This window comes from Aethalodelphis obliquidens, unplaced genomic scaffold, assembly GCF_003676395.1.
Source record: "Aethalodelphis obliquidens isolate GAN/ISIS:26980383/991018 unplaced genomic scaffold, ASM367639v1 scaffold17, whole genome shotgun sequence".
In the NCBI taxonomy this organism is placed as follows: domain Eukaryota; kingdom Metazoa; phylum Chordata; class Mammalia; order Artiodactyla; family Delphinidae; genus Aethalodelphis; species Aethalodelphis obliquidens.
Window position 1 is genome coordinate 16034216 of NW_020837961.1, and position 19100 is coordinate 16053315.

A 19100-nucleotide genomic window follows, 5' to 3' on the forward strand; every position below is an offset into this window, starting at 1 on the left:
AGCATATAGCAGAGTGGATGAATTTCATAAACATACTGTTGAGTGTAAGAAGGCACAAAAAGAATGAATATAACATGAGTTCATTCAAATAAAGTTCAAAAAAAGCAAAGCCAAACCATATTGTGGTGGTTTAAACATTAAAAAAGAAGTAAATGATTTTCATTCTCACCTCTCCCTCTCCCTCCCTCTCTCTCATCCCCAAGGTGAATCATACTTTACCAAAATCTACCCTAAGGCCCCATCCATTCCATAAATATTGAGTGCCTGCTGTGTACTAAGCATTTGGGGAAAGATACAAGCAAATCTGAACGTAGGATATACTATAACCCATCAGGTAGTTGTATTCAGAGGTTGTTTTTAGGTCCTTTCCTCAGCCTTAGCGTATAACTTGTACTTGGTAATGGAATACCAACTTGTTCTCATTTTTTTCTCATTTGTGAGGCATACTAAACATGACATACAAATTTTATTGCTTCCTGCTTTTGGCTACTGAATATCTTTTTGACTACTGAAGAGTAATACCACCTGTTAGGTTTAAAGTGCAGTATCTCATTAGATTTAAAGCCCTGCTCTTACCTAGTGTGAAGAAAGATCATATTTGTGCTGGCAACTACTTTGTGTGACAGGTCATCATTAAAGAATGTAGCAGGGCTTAAAGAATTGGTGGGCTGCACTTTCCCCAGTGGTTGGATACCTCATAATTATGGAAAATAAAAATGTAAATTATATTTCTAGAAGTGACAGCTCAGGATGCTTCACAAATTAGAAGTCACTTATTATCAGAAGAGTTAAAAGTGAGCCTACATTTGGGGATATGAACGTTTAGGATAAGGAACCTTTTGGAAATTATTTTTAAGTGAACAATAATACTCATTTTAATATCATAACATAAAGCTATAGGGTTACCTTTACTGCGGAAACACAGTTTATATGGACTTGTGTAATGACAGATGTTCTAATATGTATTTTAAATAATTTGTAAGATGCCTTTAAAAACTTACCCACTGGTTTTGGTAGAATAAAGGAACACAGCATTATAACACTCTACTCAATGCTCTGTGGTGACCTAAATGAGAAGGAAATCCAAAAAAGAGGGGATACATGTATACATATAGCTGATTCACTTTGCTGTACAGTATAAACGAACACAACACTGTAAAGCAACTATACTCCAGTAAAAAAAAAAAGCTTTATTATTTCTTTGCATCTTCAGATTCTTTAAAATATTTTAATAAAATTCTCCTTGAGTCAGATATCTTCTATTATATGTGCTTTTCTTTTCTTCTCAAATTTGGTAATAATGTATCAATAATTTCTAATGTAGAAATTGAGCTTATGCCCTTCAGCCAACCCTTGATAACACATAGCTATCTTGTAGTCCAAACAGGGCAGGGAGGGAGGAAGGGAACGAAGAAGGAAGCAAAGGAAGGGAAGCGAAATACTGTGGTTCTGAAACACAAGTAGGTAATTTGCCTTTTAATTGTAGCTTTGTTCTTATTTATTGCATTATTAAGTTTGATGACCAAATTTGTTGAATAAATTTGTATGAAAATTTATTGAATTATTTGATGTTTTGAATATTGAATACCTGAGTGTTGATAGGAAGCCAGCTTAGCTTTCTAAGCATACACGATTTATATTTTGAAAGCCCATATTTACTCAACAGTTAGAATCAAAAACTATTTGAGCTTTGCAGTTTAGGGATGGGATATATATTGTATATGCATAGTATTGAAGGTCTGAACCTTTAGATTTGTCATCCTAATATTTAGTTTTTTCTGACATGATCCTCCTACAAATTGCCCAACAATTTAGATAATTTACATTTATGTTATTGGAAAAGAAAACTTTAGAAATTAGATTTCTAAATGAGATAGGACCAATGTACTTGGCTGGCTCATGTGACTAGCTACCTTGGCACTTAAGAATTTTCTGTGATCTTATTAGCTAATTAGCATAGGGTCCTTTTCTGCATCTGTAAAATCATAGAATAAAGCCAAGTGGACGTGATACAAAACTTAAGTGAACAAAACTGTTTTGTTTCATTTTAGTATGGATTTCCTTAAAATTTTGCAAAATTATGAAGCTAGTATTTATGAGGCCCTGCTATATAGGTTGTGTGTGTGTATTTCTATCACAGGAAATGATATGTATTGCCTCATTTTCTAATATGGTTCAGCAACAGTTATAAAGATATGACCTTAGTTTCAGTTCTGTTATTAGGAAAATGAAAATCTTTCATTTACTCACTAATTTCATAGCTCTAAGTCCTTTGTGAGCCATTTCTTTTAGTGATCCTTCTGTTGTGCTTCTATAGCTGCAAGATCCAGTATAGCAGCCATTAGGCATTTTGACTCTTGAGCAATTGAAATGTGGCTAGTCTGAATTGACATGGAACTGTAAGTGTAAAATATAAAATACACTTGGATTTCAAAGATTTATTACAAAGCAGAGATGTAAAATATTTCATTAATAATTTGTATATTGATTGTGTATTGCAGTGATCAGTATTTTAGATATATTGGATTGAGTAAAATATATTACTAAAACTAATTTTTCACTTTTTATGTTTTTAATGTGGCTACTAGTAAATTTAAATTATGTAGGTGTCTCACATTTGTGACTCTCATATTTTTATTGGATAGCACTGTTCTAGAGTCTTTTTTTTTTTTTTTTTTTTGGGGGGGGGGTGGCGTGCGGGCCTCTCACTGTTGTGGCCTCTCCCGTTGCGGAGCACAGGCTCCGGACGCGCAGGCTCAGCGGCCATGGCTCACGGGCCCAGCCGCTCCGCGGCATGTGGTATCTTCCCGGACTGGGGCACGAACCCGTGTCCCCTGCATCGGCAGGCGGACTCTCAACCACTGCGCCACCAGGGAAGCCCGAGTCTGTCATATTTTATATAAGGAAGTCAGATTTAGAAAGATATAGTCTTTCTTTCATCTCTTTCCAATTCTATGTTCAAGGGTTAGAAAGTATTTTAAAGCAGTTTATATGTTCCAACAATTAAATGACATCTGTTCTATGTAGTGTAGGTGTACACATAAATAGAAGGTATGTCTGACCATTTGACCACTGGTTGTAATGTTGAAGTGTATTGGTGTGCTCTTGAATGGAGAGAATAAGGAAAAATGAAACACAAACTACTAAGAATTGAAAAAGGGAACATGCTTATGTGCTATTGAAAATGCCAGTAGAAGAGCCTAGTACTAATCTTTAGGAATTACATATTGTAATCTAAAATTATACTGTGTTGCAGATGGTTATCTTTGGTAATAACTGACTGAAACCACTGATGGAAAGATACATTTAGTAGTTTCCAAGCTGAGAAAAAAAATATTCCAATGGAATATTAGTTCCTATTTTTTCTTCTTACACAGAGTTGTCATCTGTGAAAGAGGAGGCAGAATATTTCACATGTGATAGTAATAAAATCTTAGGACCCACAGAAGTTCTTTAGGTTCCTATATGATACCAATGAGAATAATCATTTTTCTCCTAAAAAGTGATTGTCTCTTTTCCCCATCCCACCCCCATTTCCATGTTTATTTGTTTTGTTTTCCGAAAAGTCATATTTAATGCCCTACTTAGGTTTATTTTCTACTTACTAAATAAGGAATAACTGTTATGTTTTGTATTTGAAATTGTAAGGTACATTTCTTTTTTCTTTTCTTTTTAATTTGACTCTTTGTTTTACAGATGAGGGCAGAAGTGCAGTTGACCAAGCAGGTGGTGCACAGATTGTAATTGACCATTTAAGGTCACTGTGCAGTAAAACAGATCCCGCCAATGAGAAGCTCTTGACTGTCTTTTGTGGCATGCTGATGAACTATAGCAATGAGAATGGTAAACAAAATTGAAAACTTGCTTTATCTGTGGGGGAAAAATTAAAAATCATTACTGTAGTATAAACCAAAACTATTTAGAAAAATTATGAGCAAAGCATTGATAAGTAGCATATAAAATTAGTAATTAGTCAACATTAAATAACAATGTTTAAAAATACAAAACGGTCAAATTTACTAAATGGGACTAATTGTTGAAGGGTTGTCCATGTTAATCAATACCAAAAACAAGAAACAACATAATGGTACGGTTTAATATTTTTTGCTATGAACATTTAAAAAATATACAATGCTAAAATACCTTCATGTTTATTACTTTATATTAATACCAGGAGCAGCTTTAAAACATAAACACTGTCTATATAAATAGAATTATTTTCTCTAGATACTGGGTTTACTTAAAACAATAAAAAAATCTTTTAATGAAATCTGGCCTTAGAAAAATAAAGTTCAGATATTTGATTTTAGAAATTTAATAAATATTTGTAAACAGAAGTTTCTTTTCACTGTAAAACATTCTTAGAACCCAGCAACAAATAACATGTCAATTTGCAGATAGCCTATATGGTTGTTAATTAAATGAGCATAAGAACAGTGAAACAAAGGCTTCATTGTACTTTTAAATGTCACAAAAAATTCATCTGTCCTATGAATTACTGCATGGTAAAACACTCAAATTCTAGTAGGTTCCTAGAATTAATACAAATAATGTCTTTCTGTGGTTTATTTCATCATGGCATTTTAAGTTGTAATCTCTGGCAGAGACCAATTTTACTTGTATATTGAAAATGTAATAGTATTCTTTCATGTGTCCTAGAAACACATGGCCCTTTAGGTATATTTTTTATTTCTTCATGAGTCCAAAGAAATATTCTCAGTAATTAAAAAAAAAAAAAAAGGTAAACATCGATGACAAATGGCTACTGACATTTGACCTTGGTGTTAGTGATAGCAGCAAATGGTGGGGACTGAGCCCTGTCCCATTGAAAGGGGAGAGCTACTACTCTCCTCTAGCCAGTTGTTTCTGTGTGGCAGTTTGGCCACATACTGCCAAATCTTTTTATCTGGTGGGAAGAGGAAGCTAGAAATTTAACTTTTCATGTGACATCTGTTTTTTAAATGGTGGATTACATTTGCTTCTCTAGCACTGTACAAGCTAAACAGAATGTGTCCTCAGGTCACATCCTTTCCAAGAAACACCAGTTTTAAACTTATGAATTAAAGTTATCCATTATAATAATAAAAAATAGTTCTTATTCATCAAATGGCTTGCCTGTTAAACTTGAGCTAGAAACAAATGTAGTCTTTATAGGGTCAGTTACCTCTATTTTTCTTACCCTCTGGTGGAATCATTTTTGAAGAGAAAATGTCCTAAATATGAACAGGAGAATTCATCTGTCTGGGTAAAGTTCCTAAATAATTGAAATTTGACCATAATACACAGGTATCTGAATTGCATTAAGAAATCATTGACCAGTTGTTCATGTCACTTGCTTTTTCTTCGGCTTCATTTAGGCTTGGACACCTGAGAAAGTGGAACAAAGCTAAGTGGGAGAATGGTTTAGAAAGACAAGTGAAAGAAACTAGTTGTGAAGTTATTATGGCAGCTTTGGATATAAAAGAATTAGGCTTGTTATGCATCTAAACTAGTTGTTTATCCTTTGAGGAAGTTCTTCAAAAATCTGTACAAAAGCTTATCAAATGGCAAAATGGTCTTCAAAAACATCACTAATTCTAATCCAAAGGAGATTGTGATTGATTCTCTATAATAGGGTGTCACACTGTGTAGAGAGGTGTACTGGGAAGGTAATGTTAACAATACGCAGAGTGCACGGTCTAAATGTGTGTATATTTTTGTAAGGGTAGGTTTTTTTTTTTCCCCTGGTGTGCAAGTATTCCCAAGAAATAGCTTAGATACTTTAGAAAGCTATATTAACTTTTCTCAGAACATTACTCGAGCAGTGGTGTTTTTGTTCCATTATTCTAAAAGCTGAAATTTGAATGCAGCTTTCAAAAGTTATTAGATAAAATAGAAGTAAACTTATCTTTAGTATTTTAAAGGAACAAATGCCAGACTTGTGACGATCTTCTTTCCTCTGCTTCCTTTTACTTTTGTCTGTCATGGGGATCATAGTTTGTGAAGTGGTTCTTTTTCTCCATAATGTTCTTTAACTTAAATTATATCCTTTTTTGTTTTGCATAATTATTAAGCATCTTTGTTGTTGTATCAATTATTTACTTACTCTTTTCTTTAAAATATGTGTTGAAAGACTTTCCAACTTAATGTTAGGTCTTCTTGGTTAACTTAAGATCATTTGGTATTGATCCTGTCCACCTATATGAGTCACTGAGCCAAAAAGCACTAGAGCTTTTTGAAACTCAGGAGGCGCTTTTTACTAGCGCTGATGAATGAAATTCCTTTTTTGTGTATTTACTATTGAATTCCAGTACACAAGCCTGTGCTAGTTTCTGAGTAGAATAGTTGAGTGATAAATACCTCCTTATTACTCTAACGGAAAAATTAACTCTACCCTTGGGCCCAATAACTTAAGCCTCATTTGTAGTTAGGGAGTTATTCTTTAGCTTCATAGATAAATTTTTTTTTAAACAGAGAGAGATAAGAAAGTACTGAAATGGGGCTTCCCTGGTGGCGCAGTGGTTGGGAGTCCGCCTGCCTATACAGGGGACAGGGGTTCGTGCCCCGGTCCGGGAAGATCCCACATGCCACGGAGCGGCTGGGTCCGTGAGCCATGGCCGCTGAGCCTGCGCGTCCGGAGCCTGTGCTCCGCAAGGGGAGAGGCCACAACAGTGAGAGGCCCGCGTATAGCAAAAAAAAAAAAAAGTACTGAAATGGTAACAAAGATCCACCAACATAGTTTCTCTAATAAGAACATTTTCAAATTGTTTATTAGTCCTAAAGGTGGCTTGACACCAGGCTGAGACTTAGGATATCTTGATTCCTGTCCATATAGTGGACAACTCCGAGCATATCAAATCTTTGAATACATTAAATAGGAAATCAAGTTTCTTAAACACATGCAAGAAAGATATCTATAATGAAAACACTCAGTAAAGGCATTTTTATACCCTTTGATAAAACGGTATAAAACTCAAGGTTCACAAGTTTTAAAACTTTTGAACCAGCTCAAGACTTTAAGCTATGAGCTAGATATATTCTTTTGTTTCCCCACTGGTGAAGCAATTAAAACTTTCTATATTCAGACAAGTAAGTTTGGAATATCTGAATAGAAAAAGGTATAATTGCTTAGCTAGAAAAGTTGTGTCATTAATATTGCTAAATAAAATCATGTTTAACTAGAATAACAAACAAAACTTTGTTTAGTAAAAATCATTTCAAATTTTTCCTTTGGGGAAAAATCATACCTGTTTTTCACATGGTGAAAAAGCACTCTTCAGTTCTGTGGCCCTCCAAAATATTTTGAGTATTTGACAGTTGTGGTTAGAGACAAGCGTATTGACAGTTTGACGTTCTATTTGAGGAAATGTGAACTTCCTGTATTTTCTTTATGTAGTTACAGCAGGGTCCCCAACCCCGGTACCGGTCTGCGACGGCCTGTTAGGAACCGGGCCTCACAGCAGGAGGTGAGCAGTGGGCAAGCGAGCCCTTCTAAAGTGACTAACATAATATACACGGTCTATGATGGGCTTCTTCATGTGACCAGTATCATATATATGATATATGTATGTGTATGTGTATATATAGATATATGTATATACCTATGATTTTTACAAATAGAGCTGATTTTTCTGTGGTATCTTAATAACTCCTTGTTATCGAAAGAGTAATTTCTCTTTTTTTGTGGTTCCTGAAATCTCTCTGCGATACTCTCATGATAATTCTCACATTTATTTGCCGCACGGACTTATGATAACTGAACTACAGTTGAAGGGAGGCCATCTGTGTGATTTAAGAAATGCAGCTCATGGAGTATCAGAGCATTTTAACAATTGAATTTAAGTATTAGGCCCAGTACTTAAATTCAGTTGTTTAAAATAGGCCTGTAAAGTGTCTTCTCTCCTCTAATTTAAAGATCACTTAATATGTAATTAGTTTTAGCTCCTTTCATTTCAACCAGCAGTTTCCCAATTCTAATAATACTCTTCCTAGTGAACTCAGCCAATAACTTGGCTTACTTGATTTTTCTTCATATTTAAAATAGGAAGAATAGAAATTAATAAGGAATAATCCTGATTAAAAACTAAAAACGCACTTTGGACTGAGCTACTTGTTTATGTTTTGGTATTACTTTATTATAGGTAAGAAAGAATGCTTCCTAGATGTTAGATGTTTAGAAAATGATTTGCTTTGCATGAGTGAGGAACTAGTTCCAAAGTTTACTTACTGTGGGTATAAGCTAGTTAATAATTCCATAAATTTCCTAAACACTGAAGACTTTTTGCCTAACTTTAAGGGGGAAAGACAAAACAAAGTGTGTTTTTGCAATTTATTGTCTTTTTTTCTTAATTATAATTTTCCTATATACTATTTTCATGTATTTTCTGTTCATAAAGGCATGGGAGATGTACTTTTAAGTTATATCTTTTGAAGCCCAGTTTGTCAAATTAAAGTACTCTAGTATGTTAAGGTGTGTTAAAGACTTATTGTACCCCTGAAAAGTTTTTAGGTTTTAAAAAATAATAATATTAGAATTCTTTATTTACTAACTGCTGTTCTCTCTAAAAAATTTCTGAATTTTTACTGTTTGTCCAACAGAGCTTTCTAATCAGTCTGAAGTAGGTTGCATTCATGAAGTTCTGCTACAAATGTCATTTTAAACAAATTGTTTTATTGATGTACAGAGCAGTTAGTTGTTCTTGTGCCTCCTGCTAATTCTGCCTATTAAATTTGACCAATTAGACTAGGTTATTAGCTCTTCACCATAATCCTCCTAAACAATTACTATAATAATGCTGTTATTTAACGGACAGGCTAAGAACTTGGTTTTTAGTAGAGGTGTACCAAATGCATATTTTGGTTTAATTCCACATAGACAAGTATTAGCGTTAATATTCAGCTTTGGCCATTATAGAATGAACTTCTGAATGCAAGAATTGGAAATTTTATCACAAAAAAAATGAAATGATTGTTATAGTTTTTTTTGGTTAATGATTTAAAGTTTGGCATTAAATTATAGAAATTATACTCTTTGCAGCATTTTTAGCTTCTGGATTATTTTTATAATCATGACAGTGCATTTAGCATTGTGATACTAAATAATCAATTTTAACTGGGGACAGTGGAGTAACAAAATATGTTTGGGGTTCTTTATTCTCTAACATGTTTTTCTTCATTTGCTTTATGTCTTGATTGAAGATGACTAATCATGGATGTTATTGAATATTACTTTCAAGAATTTTCTCATAGTGAAAATTTAAAGAGGCAGAGTGGGCTTTCTGATTTTAACTCATCCTCATAAGATGTAAAGACTTCTCAAATTGGACTTTTTCCTGAAAGATTCATGGCCTGAATGGAATTAAGTAACTAAAAATCAAAAACAACTCCTAACATTTATTTTATTTTTTGTTGTAAATTATAAAGAGAGTAGATAATATAATCTCTATTATTCTGCCTTGATTTAATTTTTACATTTGTATAGCTTTCTCCCTCATTAGTTACTGCCACATTTTAATATTGCAGTATAAACACACATTTACATTTCATCTAATAGAATTTCAACACGTGAAACACATTGGGAGATTTTTCTCTGTACATGAAATGCTTACCTATATTTAAAAATGAATATTTAGATAGTAAAGATAAAACTGAAAGACCAGGCCTTGTTTTTATTTTTGATGTTACACTGGTTGAAATATGATGGTATCAAGCACATGATCATTGACTATGCACAGATTTGTCGGTGTTAGAAATGACATTGAAGTAAGCATTCAGGTGTTTGACCTTCAAGAGCTGAGGCAAAAGCCAGAGATGAGTAATGGATTTTGACCATATATCAGTGCATCTTTAATTCAGACCATTTAAAATATTCATTCAGTGAGAAGCTCAGGGCAGAAAAGTATCATATGTAAACTAACTTGTATAAAAATTAGTAACCCTGATTTCTGACTACAAATAAGTCCAGTTAGCAGCAAACTGCCTATATTTTATTTACTGAAAAAAAATTTTAATTAAATATTTGAAAAATGTTTCTTGGAAAGAAATTAGAAATCTTTGGGTTATATAGATATTTCTTGTTAACACAGTTTGTGTGTTGCAAATAACTTCTATGAGTTTTTAAAGTGTAAAAAATTTAATCATAGTAATGCTCCAGGGTAACTAGTATTATTTGGGTTTTTGTTAAAACCAGTAAATCCTTTTGTAAAACAGAATTTTCATGTTTTTTAAACGCATATGATTATAAGATACACATGTTGTCTGTAAATTAACCTGACAATTAGCTCAATTTGCTATACAAAAATTTAGGCTTAAATTTATACTTACTATAGATGTGGCCTTTCAGCAATGCCCTATGAGAGCCCAGACTGGATTTATTTCTCCCAATAAGAGCTACGTAAGCAACAGCTGGCAGTAGTCCTCTTCTAAAAAAACAAAAAACAATTTTAACTTTTAAAAGACCAGTTTGTTTCTGAGATGAAAGCACAGCGTTTTCTTAAATCAGAGTAGATGTATATGTAGAAATCTTTGTAGCAGTATTCATTATAACAAGAGTTGATCTGTAGTAAATAATTTAACCTGAAGTAAGTCTAGGGAAAAAGTTATCTGCTGGACTAAGACATAATCATTCTAGATGTTATTGGATTGAGAACAGCAAATGGGTGGGCCTCTTAAGAATAATAAAACATTTTTCCTTTCTCTTGTGATTTGCTTTGAGGTTTTTCATTGTTACTGTGTTTTACATCATACTCACTCATGTACTTTTGTCAGTTATCTCTAGAACTTTTACGAAAGGGAAATTTTGCTCTGTAGAGACTTTTATTTTCAGAACCCAGAAAAAAGCTTTTTCATTTTTTATTGTTAACTTTTAGAAAGCAAGAAATATATAAATGTATTGTTTTTAGACTCATATTCTCAATACTAATGAATCGTGATTCTCTTTTTTTTTTTTCTTTGAAATGGCTGTTTGTCTTGGAAATGTATAACCTGGGGCTTAAATTATAGAGGTAATCTGGGTGCAAATCATATAATGCAGGTTTTGTGTAAAGAGGCCTTTGAAAATCATTGATTTGAAGTTAACTTTAAACAGTCTAAATATTTTTGGTTTCATATCTCAGCACTAGGTTTAGAATAAAAATTCTTCACTTTCCTGATCAATCAACAAAAGTAAGTCATCAGTAACTGAAAAGGAAGTCTTTACTTGTACCTGCACATGTGTATGTATAAAGTTTTTAACCACAAACCATCCTCTTGGTTGCTGTATTTAAGTCAGTTTACTTTTCAACATTATAATAGATAGAGCTGCAACTTGCTTCAACTTGCAAGTTCTGCTTCACTGTTAACCTCATTTCTAATTTTTACTTTTTATATATATTTTTGGAAATATAGATGTGCCATTAGTAAAGGGCAGTTTTCTTCCATCTTTATTATGCCCCAATGATTTTTATCCAAATTGTATTAGAACTTCTCATCAGGATTTACATTTGCTTGTTTTTATTGTTTCAACTGTATATAATTAATTTGACTGTAGATTAGGTTTTTATGCAATCCTGTAAATAGGAAATGTTGTACTCTTTATACTATAAATAATATACATACTAATGTAGAGACTGTATATTTTGAATTGTGTGTGTGTTATTTTGACACAGTTTCATCATTAAGTCCTATTTATCAATAAGCTTATTGTCTATAAGGGCCATTTCTTAGGAATAAGATAGACGTGTTATAATCTTCTTAAGAAACCTATTCTTTTTAGTAATTGATCAACATAACTTCAGTTGAGTTACTGCAATTCTTGGCATACATTTCTGGACCTATAATCTATACCAACGTTTTAAACATTAAACTTAAAACTCAGGGGGAAAAAGGTTCTTCAACTTGAGATCTTCTCTCCAGATCTCCATTCTTTGGAGTTTCCATGTGTGTGACCTGAAGAACTTGGAACCATTGAAATTCAAATGTAGGTAGGTAAGTGTTCACACCAGCGCATGCGTTGATTGCCTTATATTTCTTTGTATATGCATCTGTATTGCACCCCCTCAGTGCCTTTCTTCCTCTTCCTCCCCATAGATCATGCAGGGCCTGTGTCATCTTGATATTATGTAATTTTGTAATTCTGTATTTTGGTCAGTATTTGTCTGTGTTGTGTGTCAGGAGCAATTTTTAAAAGTCTTCAGACATTTATGACATTGTGCTGTCTAAAGACTGTCTTTCACACATAAGTGTTTGCTGTGTATGGGCCTTGGTTGCATTTTTGTGAATTGTGTTTGTTGAGCTCTGACAACATTCCCTTGGAGTTGCTGGTATTCTTTGAAGGATGCAAAAAGTCTCAGTCTTGAATTATGTTACTTATTTTCTCAAATCTAGAGAATGTGAACTATTTCTGGTTCTAAGGATTTCTTCCAGTTAGTCTTTAATTTAAAAGTCATATTCCTGATACCATTCACAATAGCATGAGTGTCAGCTACTATCCTTTGAAGTCTATTCAAAGCTTTCTTTGGGCAATAAGAAAAAGTGATTCAACTTAATCATTTGCTTCCAGCAATAAGTACTAATATTAATTTATTCCACACAAACAGGACCTCTACTTAACCCTCAAAAAAACTATTTATTGATAACGTAGTAAGTTGTAACTGAAATAGGCAAACAGATCTAATCATGAAATATTTTCCTAGGCTTAAGTAGAATTTCTGCTCACATAAGCAAAATGAGATGTTAAGGTGCTTAATTAATGTTATTTTGCTCAAAATATCTGAGCATCACAATCTAGGATTCCTACTGTGCTTTTCATTTTCCATTTTTTCTGTTGTCACATCTGCCAAGCATATCATTGAATTTCAGAATCTCTTTTTCCATATTGTTTTTCCAATTCCTATAAAAATCAGGTAATCTGTTGGCAGTGGTTCTTAAACTTTTGATCTCAGAACTCTTTTAGACACTTAAAAATTACTAAAGATCTCAAAGAATTTTTGTTTATATATATGGGTTATATCTATCAATATTTACTATATTGGAAACAAAAGTGACAGTTTTTAAAATTATTTAGTATTGCATTTTACTATCTTAACCTACCATTATAGGTTAAGGTAAATAGCATGTTTTTATGAAAAATAACTTTAAAAATTTTTTTAACAATTGCTGAGAACAGCATTTATTTTACTGTGAATGTACGATGGTAAAGAATACAATGACTACTAATACAATTTGGTGCCACTGACTGCGTTCATTCTAATGCCCCAGCAGTTTTGCCCACTAATGTTTTTGTACCATCAGTGCAAATGTCAATACAGTGAAAAAGGCAAATCAAATCTTGGTATTTTTATGGAAGTAGTTTTGACCTGGTGATCTTCTGAAAGGGTTTTGGGGACTCCACTTTGAGAACCATGTTCTAGGATGCTTGCTTATCTCGAAATGAAAATTTGTACCAACCTGTTTAAGTTTTTTCCCTCTTCTGGGCCTTCATTATCAAAGGAGAATGACTTGCCTGTAATTGGTATGAACAGATTTTAGAGTTACTTGAGTATAATTTTTGTTTTAGTTACCATCATAGAAACGGATATAAAAGAAAGCACCCAAGTGGTCCAAAATGAGGTCTGTCCATTGGATGACTATATATTTTTCTCTTTACTTGTGTGTGGTATGTGTGTTGTATGTGAGTATACAATCAGTTTGGCTCCTGGGTAGCTTGAAAACACATTTTCATGAAGCAGTGTGATTTTCATGAATTATGGCAATTCACACCATATGCCATTGGGCTATGCTACTTTTTCTGCTGATCTACCACAATTTCAAATATTACTGCTTCAATTTGTATGCCACAGATTGTATGAAACTCTGTAATATTTCTTAACCTTTTGTCCCTCTTATCCCTGGAACCAAAATTCATAATATTGTAAAATTAGAGAGCATTAGAGATGCTAAGTTAAGAGAACATGAAGAATATCTAAGTGGCATTCTCCTGTTGAGTTATCTCCTTCACAAATTTTGTTATTCCTCTAATGTCCCTGGACTGTTGGATTTTTATAGTTTGGACCAATAGTACTGAGGGGGTGTGTGATGCTTACATATATGCAAACACATAGTGGAGTTTGACTCACTCAATGCATGCGCTAGTGCTCACGCTTACGTACCTGAAAATTAATGATTCAGTAGCTCTGCAGTATTTGAAGAGGTAGTCAAAATGAATAAATAAATAAAGTTAAAAATACTGCTAAAGAACAAGAATCTGCAGAGGTGGTCCAATAGTAAGGAACTCTATCTACTGGTAAGTAACCAAAATAATTTCTAATATGGAAAGCTTCTTGGTACACGATCTTTAAAAATACTATAACCACAATACAATATTCTGCCACTATAACACATAGGTATAATACTATAATAGATATAATATTATAGGTATAACAAGTAATTTGCCTGTAAGATAATATAAGTATTGTGAGTCATTCATTAATTACTAAATTGTAGAGTTAGAAAAAAATATTTAGCATCAAAAGCATAAAAACAAATCATTTAGTTGAATATGTTCTTTTATATCTATCTCCTTTTAGAACAGACTTCATAATTCCATTGCAAATTTTGAAATTGTTTTAGACTATTTGAACTCTAAATGTAAACTTAACTTTGTCTCAGGCCTTGTTTCCTATTCTTGTTATGGTAATAGGCCCCTTTCTAGTATAGATGGTCCCCACAGCGGAACCAGATAATATCCATAATTACTGTCAGTTTTCAGGGCTGATAAGCCTCTGTTGGCTGTCTCTTCATACTTCACTCTAAAAGCAGTAAAAATTAAGTACAGAGACCTCCGGGCAAGTAATCAGTTGGCATGTGAGACAGCTCAACCTTGCCTTTATGTTCTTTGCTGACGGTTAAGAACTAAGAAGAGTGACAAAGAGATTAGTACGCAAACTCCGTCAAGGGATGCATGCTAAGAGGAAAATGTGTTCTGTAAGAAACAGATTTTTAATCTTTAAATTCCAAGTAGGTAACTTAAAAGAATTTAGAAAATATTAACTTTAAAATGGCATATAATTTTTAAAAGGAAAAGAAAAAAATTTTGAAGGCATTCCTTTATCTTTAGATGAACCAGTTATTAACAGTAATAGTGTTTTGCATAGGCATGTGAGTGTTTGTCTTTCTTCTTAGCTTATTCTAAGAGACAGTACTTCTGGTTTTCATTTTGATTTATTTACCTTCAACTCTACTGCTATAGGTATTCTATTATCATTGTTCATGAAGAGCCATTGTGGAAATCCAAGGCATATTAAGTACTTTAAAACCAATTAGTTTCTTAGAAAATGAAGGCAAGCAATGATGACAAAGCCATATTGACCTCATTCTCTTTACCCCTAAGATGATTGTCACTGTTATTAAATAAAACTTTGAAAAGAAAAATATTTTAAGTAACCAGATTTTTTTTTTCCTTGTTAAAACTACTTTCCTTCCTAACAGTCATCAAAGAACACTCTGCTGCAAATAAACAATAACCTGTGTGTGTTACATACTTTTCATTCTTTATTATGGAGCAACTATTTTTAAGGGATTCTAAGATTTTTTTTGTCTTAATCTTTATTAAAATTGCTTTTTTTCTTATGCTTTTCATATACTCTGTGACTTCCTGTAATGCAAATGTTACTTTGTCTAACCTTTTAACTTAAAAACCAGTGGTAGTGTTTAATTATTTATACATTTTAAAACCCGCTCTGTAAAGATATAAGATCATGTTTTTTAAAAAAATTAGTGATTTGACATCTTATTTGAATTATTTTCATTTCTAAGTGTCTTTTAATCATTGAAAAGTTTTAAAATTCAACTCTTCTGAACTAATGTCTTAAACATTTTCGAGGCAGTTATATGAGTGGACTTAATCTTGCTTTACTCTAATTGAAGTAGTGTTGAGTTTGCAATAGAGAGAATAAGAGGTGTTTTCTTCTTACTAATGTCCATTTAATACATAAACATTCTTTTTGTGTTTTGTTGTTTTTTTTTTTTTTTGCAGATTCCCTTCAAGCTCAGCTTATCAACATGGGTGTTATCCCTACCTTAGTTAAATTACTGGGCATCCACTGCCAAAATGCAGCTCTCACAGAAATGTGTCTTGTTGCATTTGGCAATTTAGCAGAACTTGGTAAGTCCTAGCCATGAGTCAAAACTGTAATTAACCTATTAATGTACTTATAATAAATTTTCCTTTAGAGGTTAACCTGGCAATCTGTTTATATTAGTTTTTTTTTTTTTTTTGAAGCATTGTTAAAAAGTGTAGATCCAGTTACATCTTAGGATTGTATTGTTTATAATTGGAGCTAGTTTGCTTTCCTAATTGCTTTATGTATTAAGGTTTAAAGTTCATACTTGTATACTATTTAATGAAATTGAATATTTAAAATGATCTCCACTTGACTTTCGTATTCTTAACGTGATGGTCTTAAAATCAAGTATTGTATTTCCAGGGCAAAAATAAGGACCTCATAATTTATTATGTTTTGTATGAACTATTTGCTTATCAGGTGAAAAGGAATCTAGCAGACTAAGGTTCTTCCCTCTCTTTTTACAAAATCCAAAAAAATAATAGAGAACTTTTTCATCAGAATATGTTTGTAACAGAATTTGAAAAAAATATGAGAAATCCTTGAAAATCAGAAGGTGGGCAGAAACAGACCAGTGCTGGCAACACAGCCCAGCCCTAACAGAGGGAGGACTGATGACCCCAGCACCCCCATCTCTTTTCCCTGTTTTATTTTTCTCTGTATCATGTATATTACCCTTTCTTCTTTTCTCTCCTTCCTCCCCATAATTCTTGATAGAAAGTTACAACTCCTGGTCTAAATCTACCCCACAACCATGTTCATAATAAATTGTTCATCATGGGGACAGTGAAACCAAATGATGTTTCATCATAGCTAAAATAATAGCTATATCAAATGAGTAAAGCAATTCTATTAATATCCCCATTTTATAAATAAATAAACAGAAGCACCAGGACTCTAACCTTGGTTTTTCTAACTGAAAGCTCATCTCCTTGCACACTCACATTAAAATCTTGATTTCAGTACTTTACTTTTGCTTTGACTTCAAGTTAAGGGAATAGGGATTATTTATCAGAGTTAATTTTTAGAAGTCATTTTTATTCAGTGGGTCATCTCCTGGCATTCGTGAATGTTTCTTGTCTTCTCTTCTGCTTTTTTCTTTTTCATACTGTCTCATTATTTCCATCATTCAAGTAAGGCCAAGAATGAAACAACGTTCATTTACCGTTTTACAAGTTAGTTTCCATTATTAAAATGGAATGTAGGAGTTTGTGTTTAGTATACTTTGTAGAATTAAGACAAAGTATGTTATAATCCCTGATAATGTCATAACCTTTGTAACAGAGACAGACACCAGTTACTATGAGTTACCTGTGTTAAGGTGTCAGGATTTGTTTGGGAAATTGTATAGACCACCTCGATTCTGCATACAGGGAGACCTGGGTCTGTATTAAAAGATGGATATGCACCCAATTTAGTTTGGCCCAATTCCATACTCTGGTCCCAGCTGTTACTGCCCTTACCCCATATGGAGAAAGAAAGTATAAAAGAGAAATACTTCTTCATTTACTAAGACTTCTAGAGTATATATCATGAGTCTGTTACGCCCATGTAATAGCTACGTTATACATCAACACGGAAATAAAACATGTATGCCCAGGATACATGTTTTCTCTTTTCAGTGTGGGCTTTATTGCCCGTGAGTTAGCGAATCACCTAGTATTATTTTATGGACACAGGTAAAGATCAAGATCATATCACATTTATATCACACACTTCTGAGTATGGCATATCATTAAATGCTAGAGTTACTTTTTGTCCAAATTTCTTAATAAAAATGTTAAATAGCAGAAATTTGTGTGGTTTTGCTCACTAAAGATATAATATAAAGACAAAATATAAAATAATTAAACAATTGCAAACTATTTCATAATTGGGGGCCGAAAAGGAATGTGCAGCTCTATCTTTTTATTCTCTTTCAGTCCTAGTTTATGTGCACACATAATTTTTCTATATTCACAATTATAGCATTAATCCAATTTTAAAGTTTGCAGATTTATTTAACATTATAGATTAAGCAGAATGGGATTTTTTCCCCTTTTTATTTGGCTCCACAATCTTTTATAGATAAAATTGTCTGCTTAAAATATTAGTATTTGGGGGGTTAGAGATGTTAGAATGAAAATCTGCACTTACTTTCACTCTCTTCTGGAAACCAACTAAAACTACAATAGATTCTTTTTTAAATGCAAAACCATCAAGGAAAAGAAAGCGGGGTTGGTGGGGGGACCAAGTAAAGAGGTTAACACAGAAACTTTTTAGAGCCCGGAAAGAAAAGCAAGCAGTAACTCACTTAGCAGAACTCTGAAATCTAAATCCTGAATTGGAAAACCAAGAACTAACCAGTTTGCTCTTTGGAATCTTCAAAAAGTTTAGGATTTGGTGGCATCAAGATTTCTAAACCTTCTTTCCCTTCCCACACTGTGGTAACTAGCCCTTCCCATCTAAGCAGAAGACTGTGTTTACTCTCTGGAGAGACTAAAAATAGAGGGTTTGTACACTGGGGACATCAGACTAAATGAAGTAAGAGGTACCAGAGTACCATTCTGAACACAGTTAAGTGAAGGTAGGTATGCTTAATGGTCCCATTTGTCCTTTAGAACATGGACTTAAAGATGCTTACGTTGGAGTTTCTCTACAAAAGAGCCATCTGACCTACAGGGAATCTTCAGTCAACAAGGCCGCTCATAGATTGGCATTGACATATATACACTAATATGTATAAAATAGGTAACTAGGGCTTCCCTGGTGGCGCAGTGGTTGAGAGTCCACCTGCCAATGCAGGGGACACGGGTTCGTGCCCTGGTCCAGGAGGATCCCACACGCCGCGGAGCGGCTGGGCCCATGAGCCATGGCCTCTGAGCCTGCGCGTCCAGAGCCTGTGCTCCGCAGCGAGAGAGGCCACAACAGTGAGAGGCCCGCGTACTGCCAAAAAAAAATAAATAGGTAACTAATAAGAACCTGCTGTGTAATATATAAATTAAATAAATAAAATAAGGCCACTCCTACTCATAGATCCTAATCAGTTTTTAGATCCCAGTT

The 19100-nt window shown here is 33.4% G+C and overlaps 1 protein-coding gene across 8 annotated transcripts in view; it reads left to right on the plus strand.

Annotated features, from left to right (window-relative positions):
- RAP1GDS1 (Rap1 GTPase-GDP dissociation stimulator 1) overlaps window positions 1-19100 on the plus strand; it is a 155828-nt gene that overhangs the window by 96906 nt on the left and 39822 nt on the right. For 6 of the 8 annotated variants that reach the window (XM_027116952.1, XM_027116951.1, XM_027116957.1 and 3 more), the window contains 2 exons: window positions 3697-3843; window positions 15971-16099. In XM_027116952.1, the coding sequence (XP_026972753.1) occupies window positions 3697-3843; window positions 15971-16099 (276 nt within the window). The remainder of the gene's footprint in view (window positions 1-3696; window positions 3844-15970; window positions 16100-19100) is intronic. The other 2 variants (XM_027116955.1, XM_027116954.1) reach the window with 1 other exon arrangement.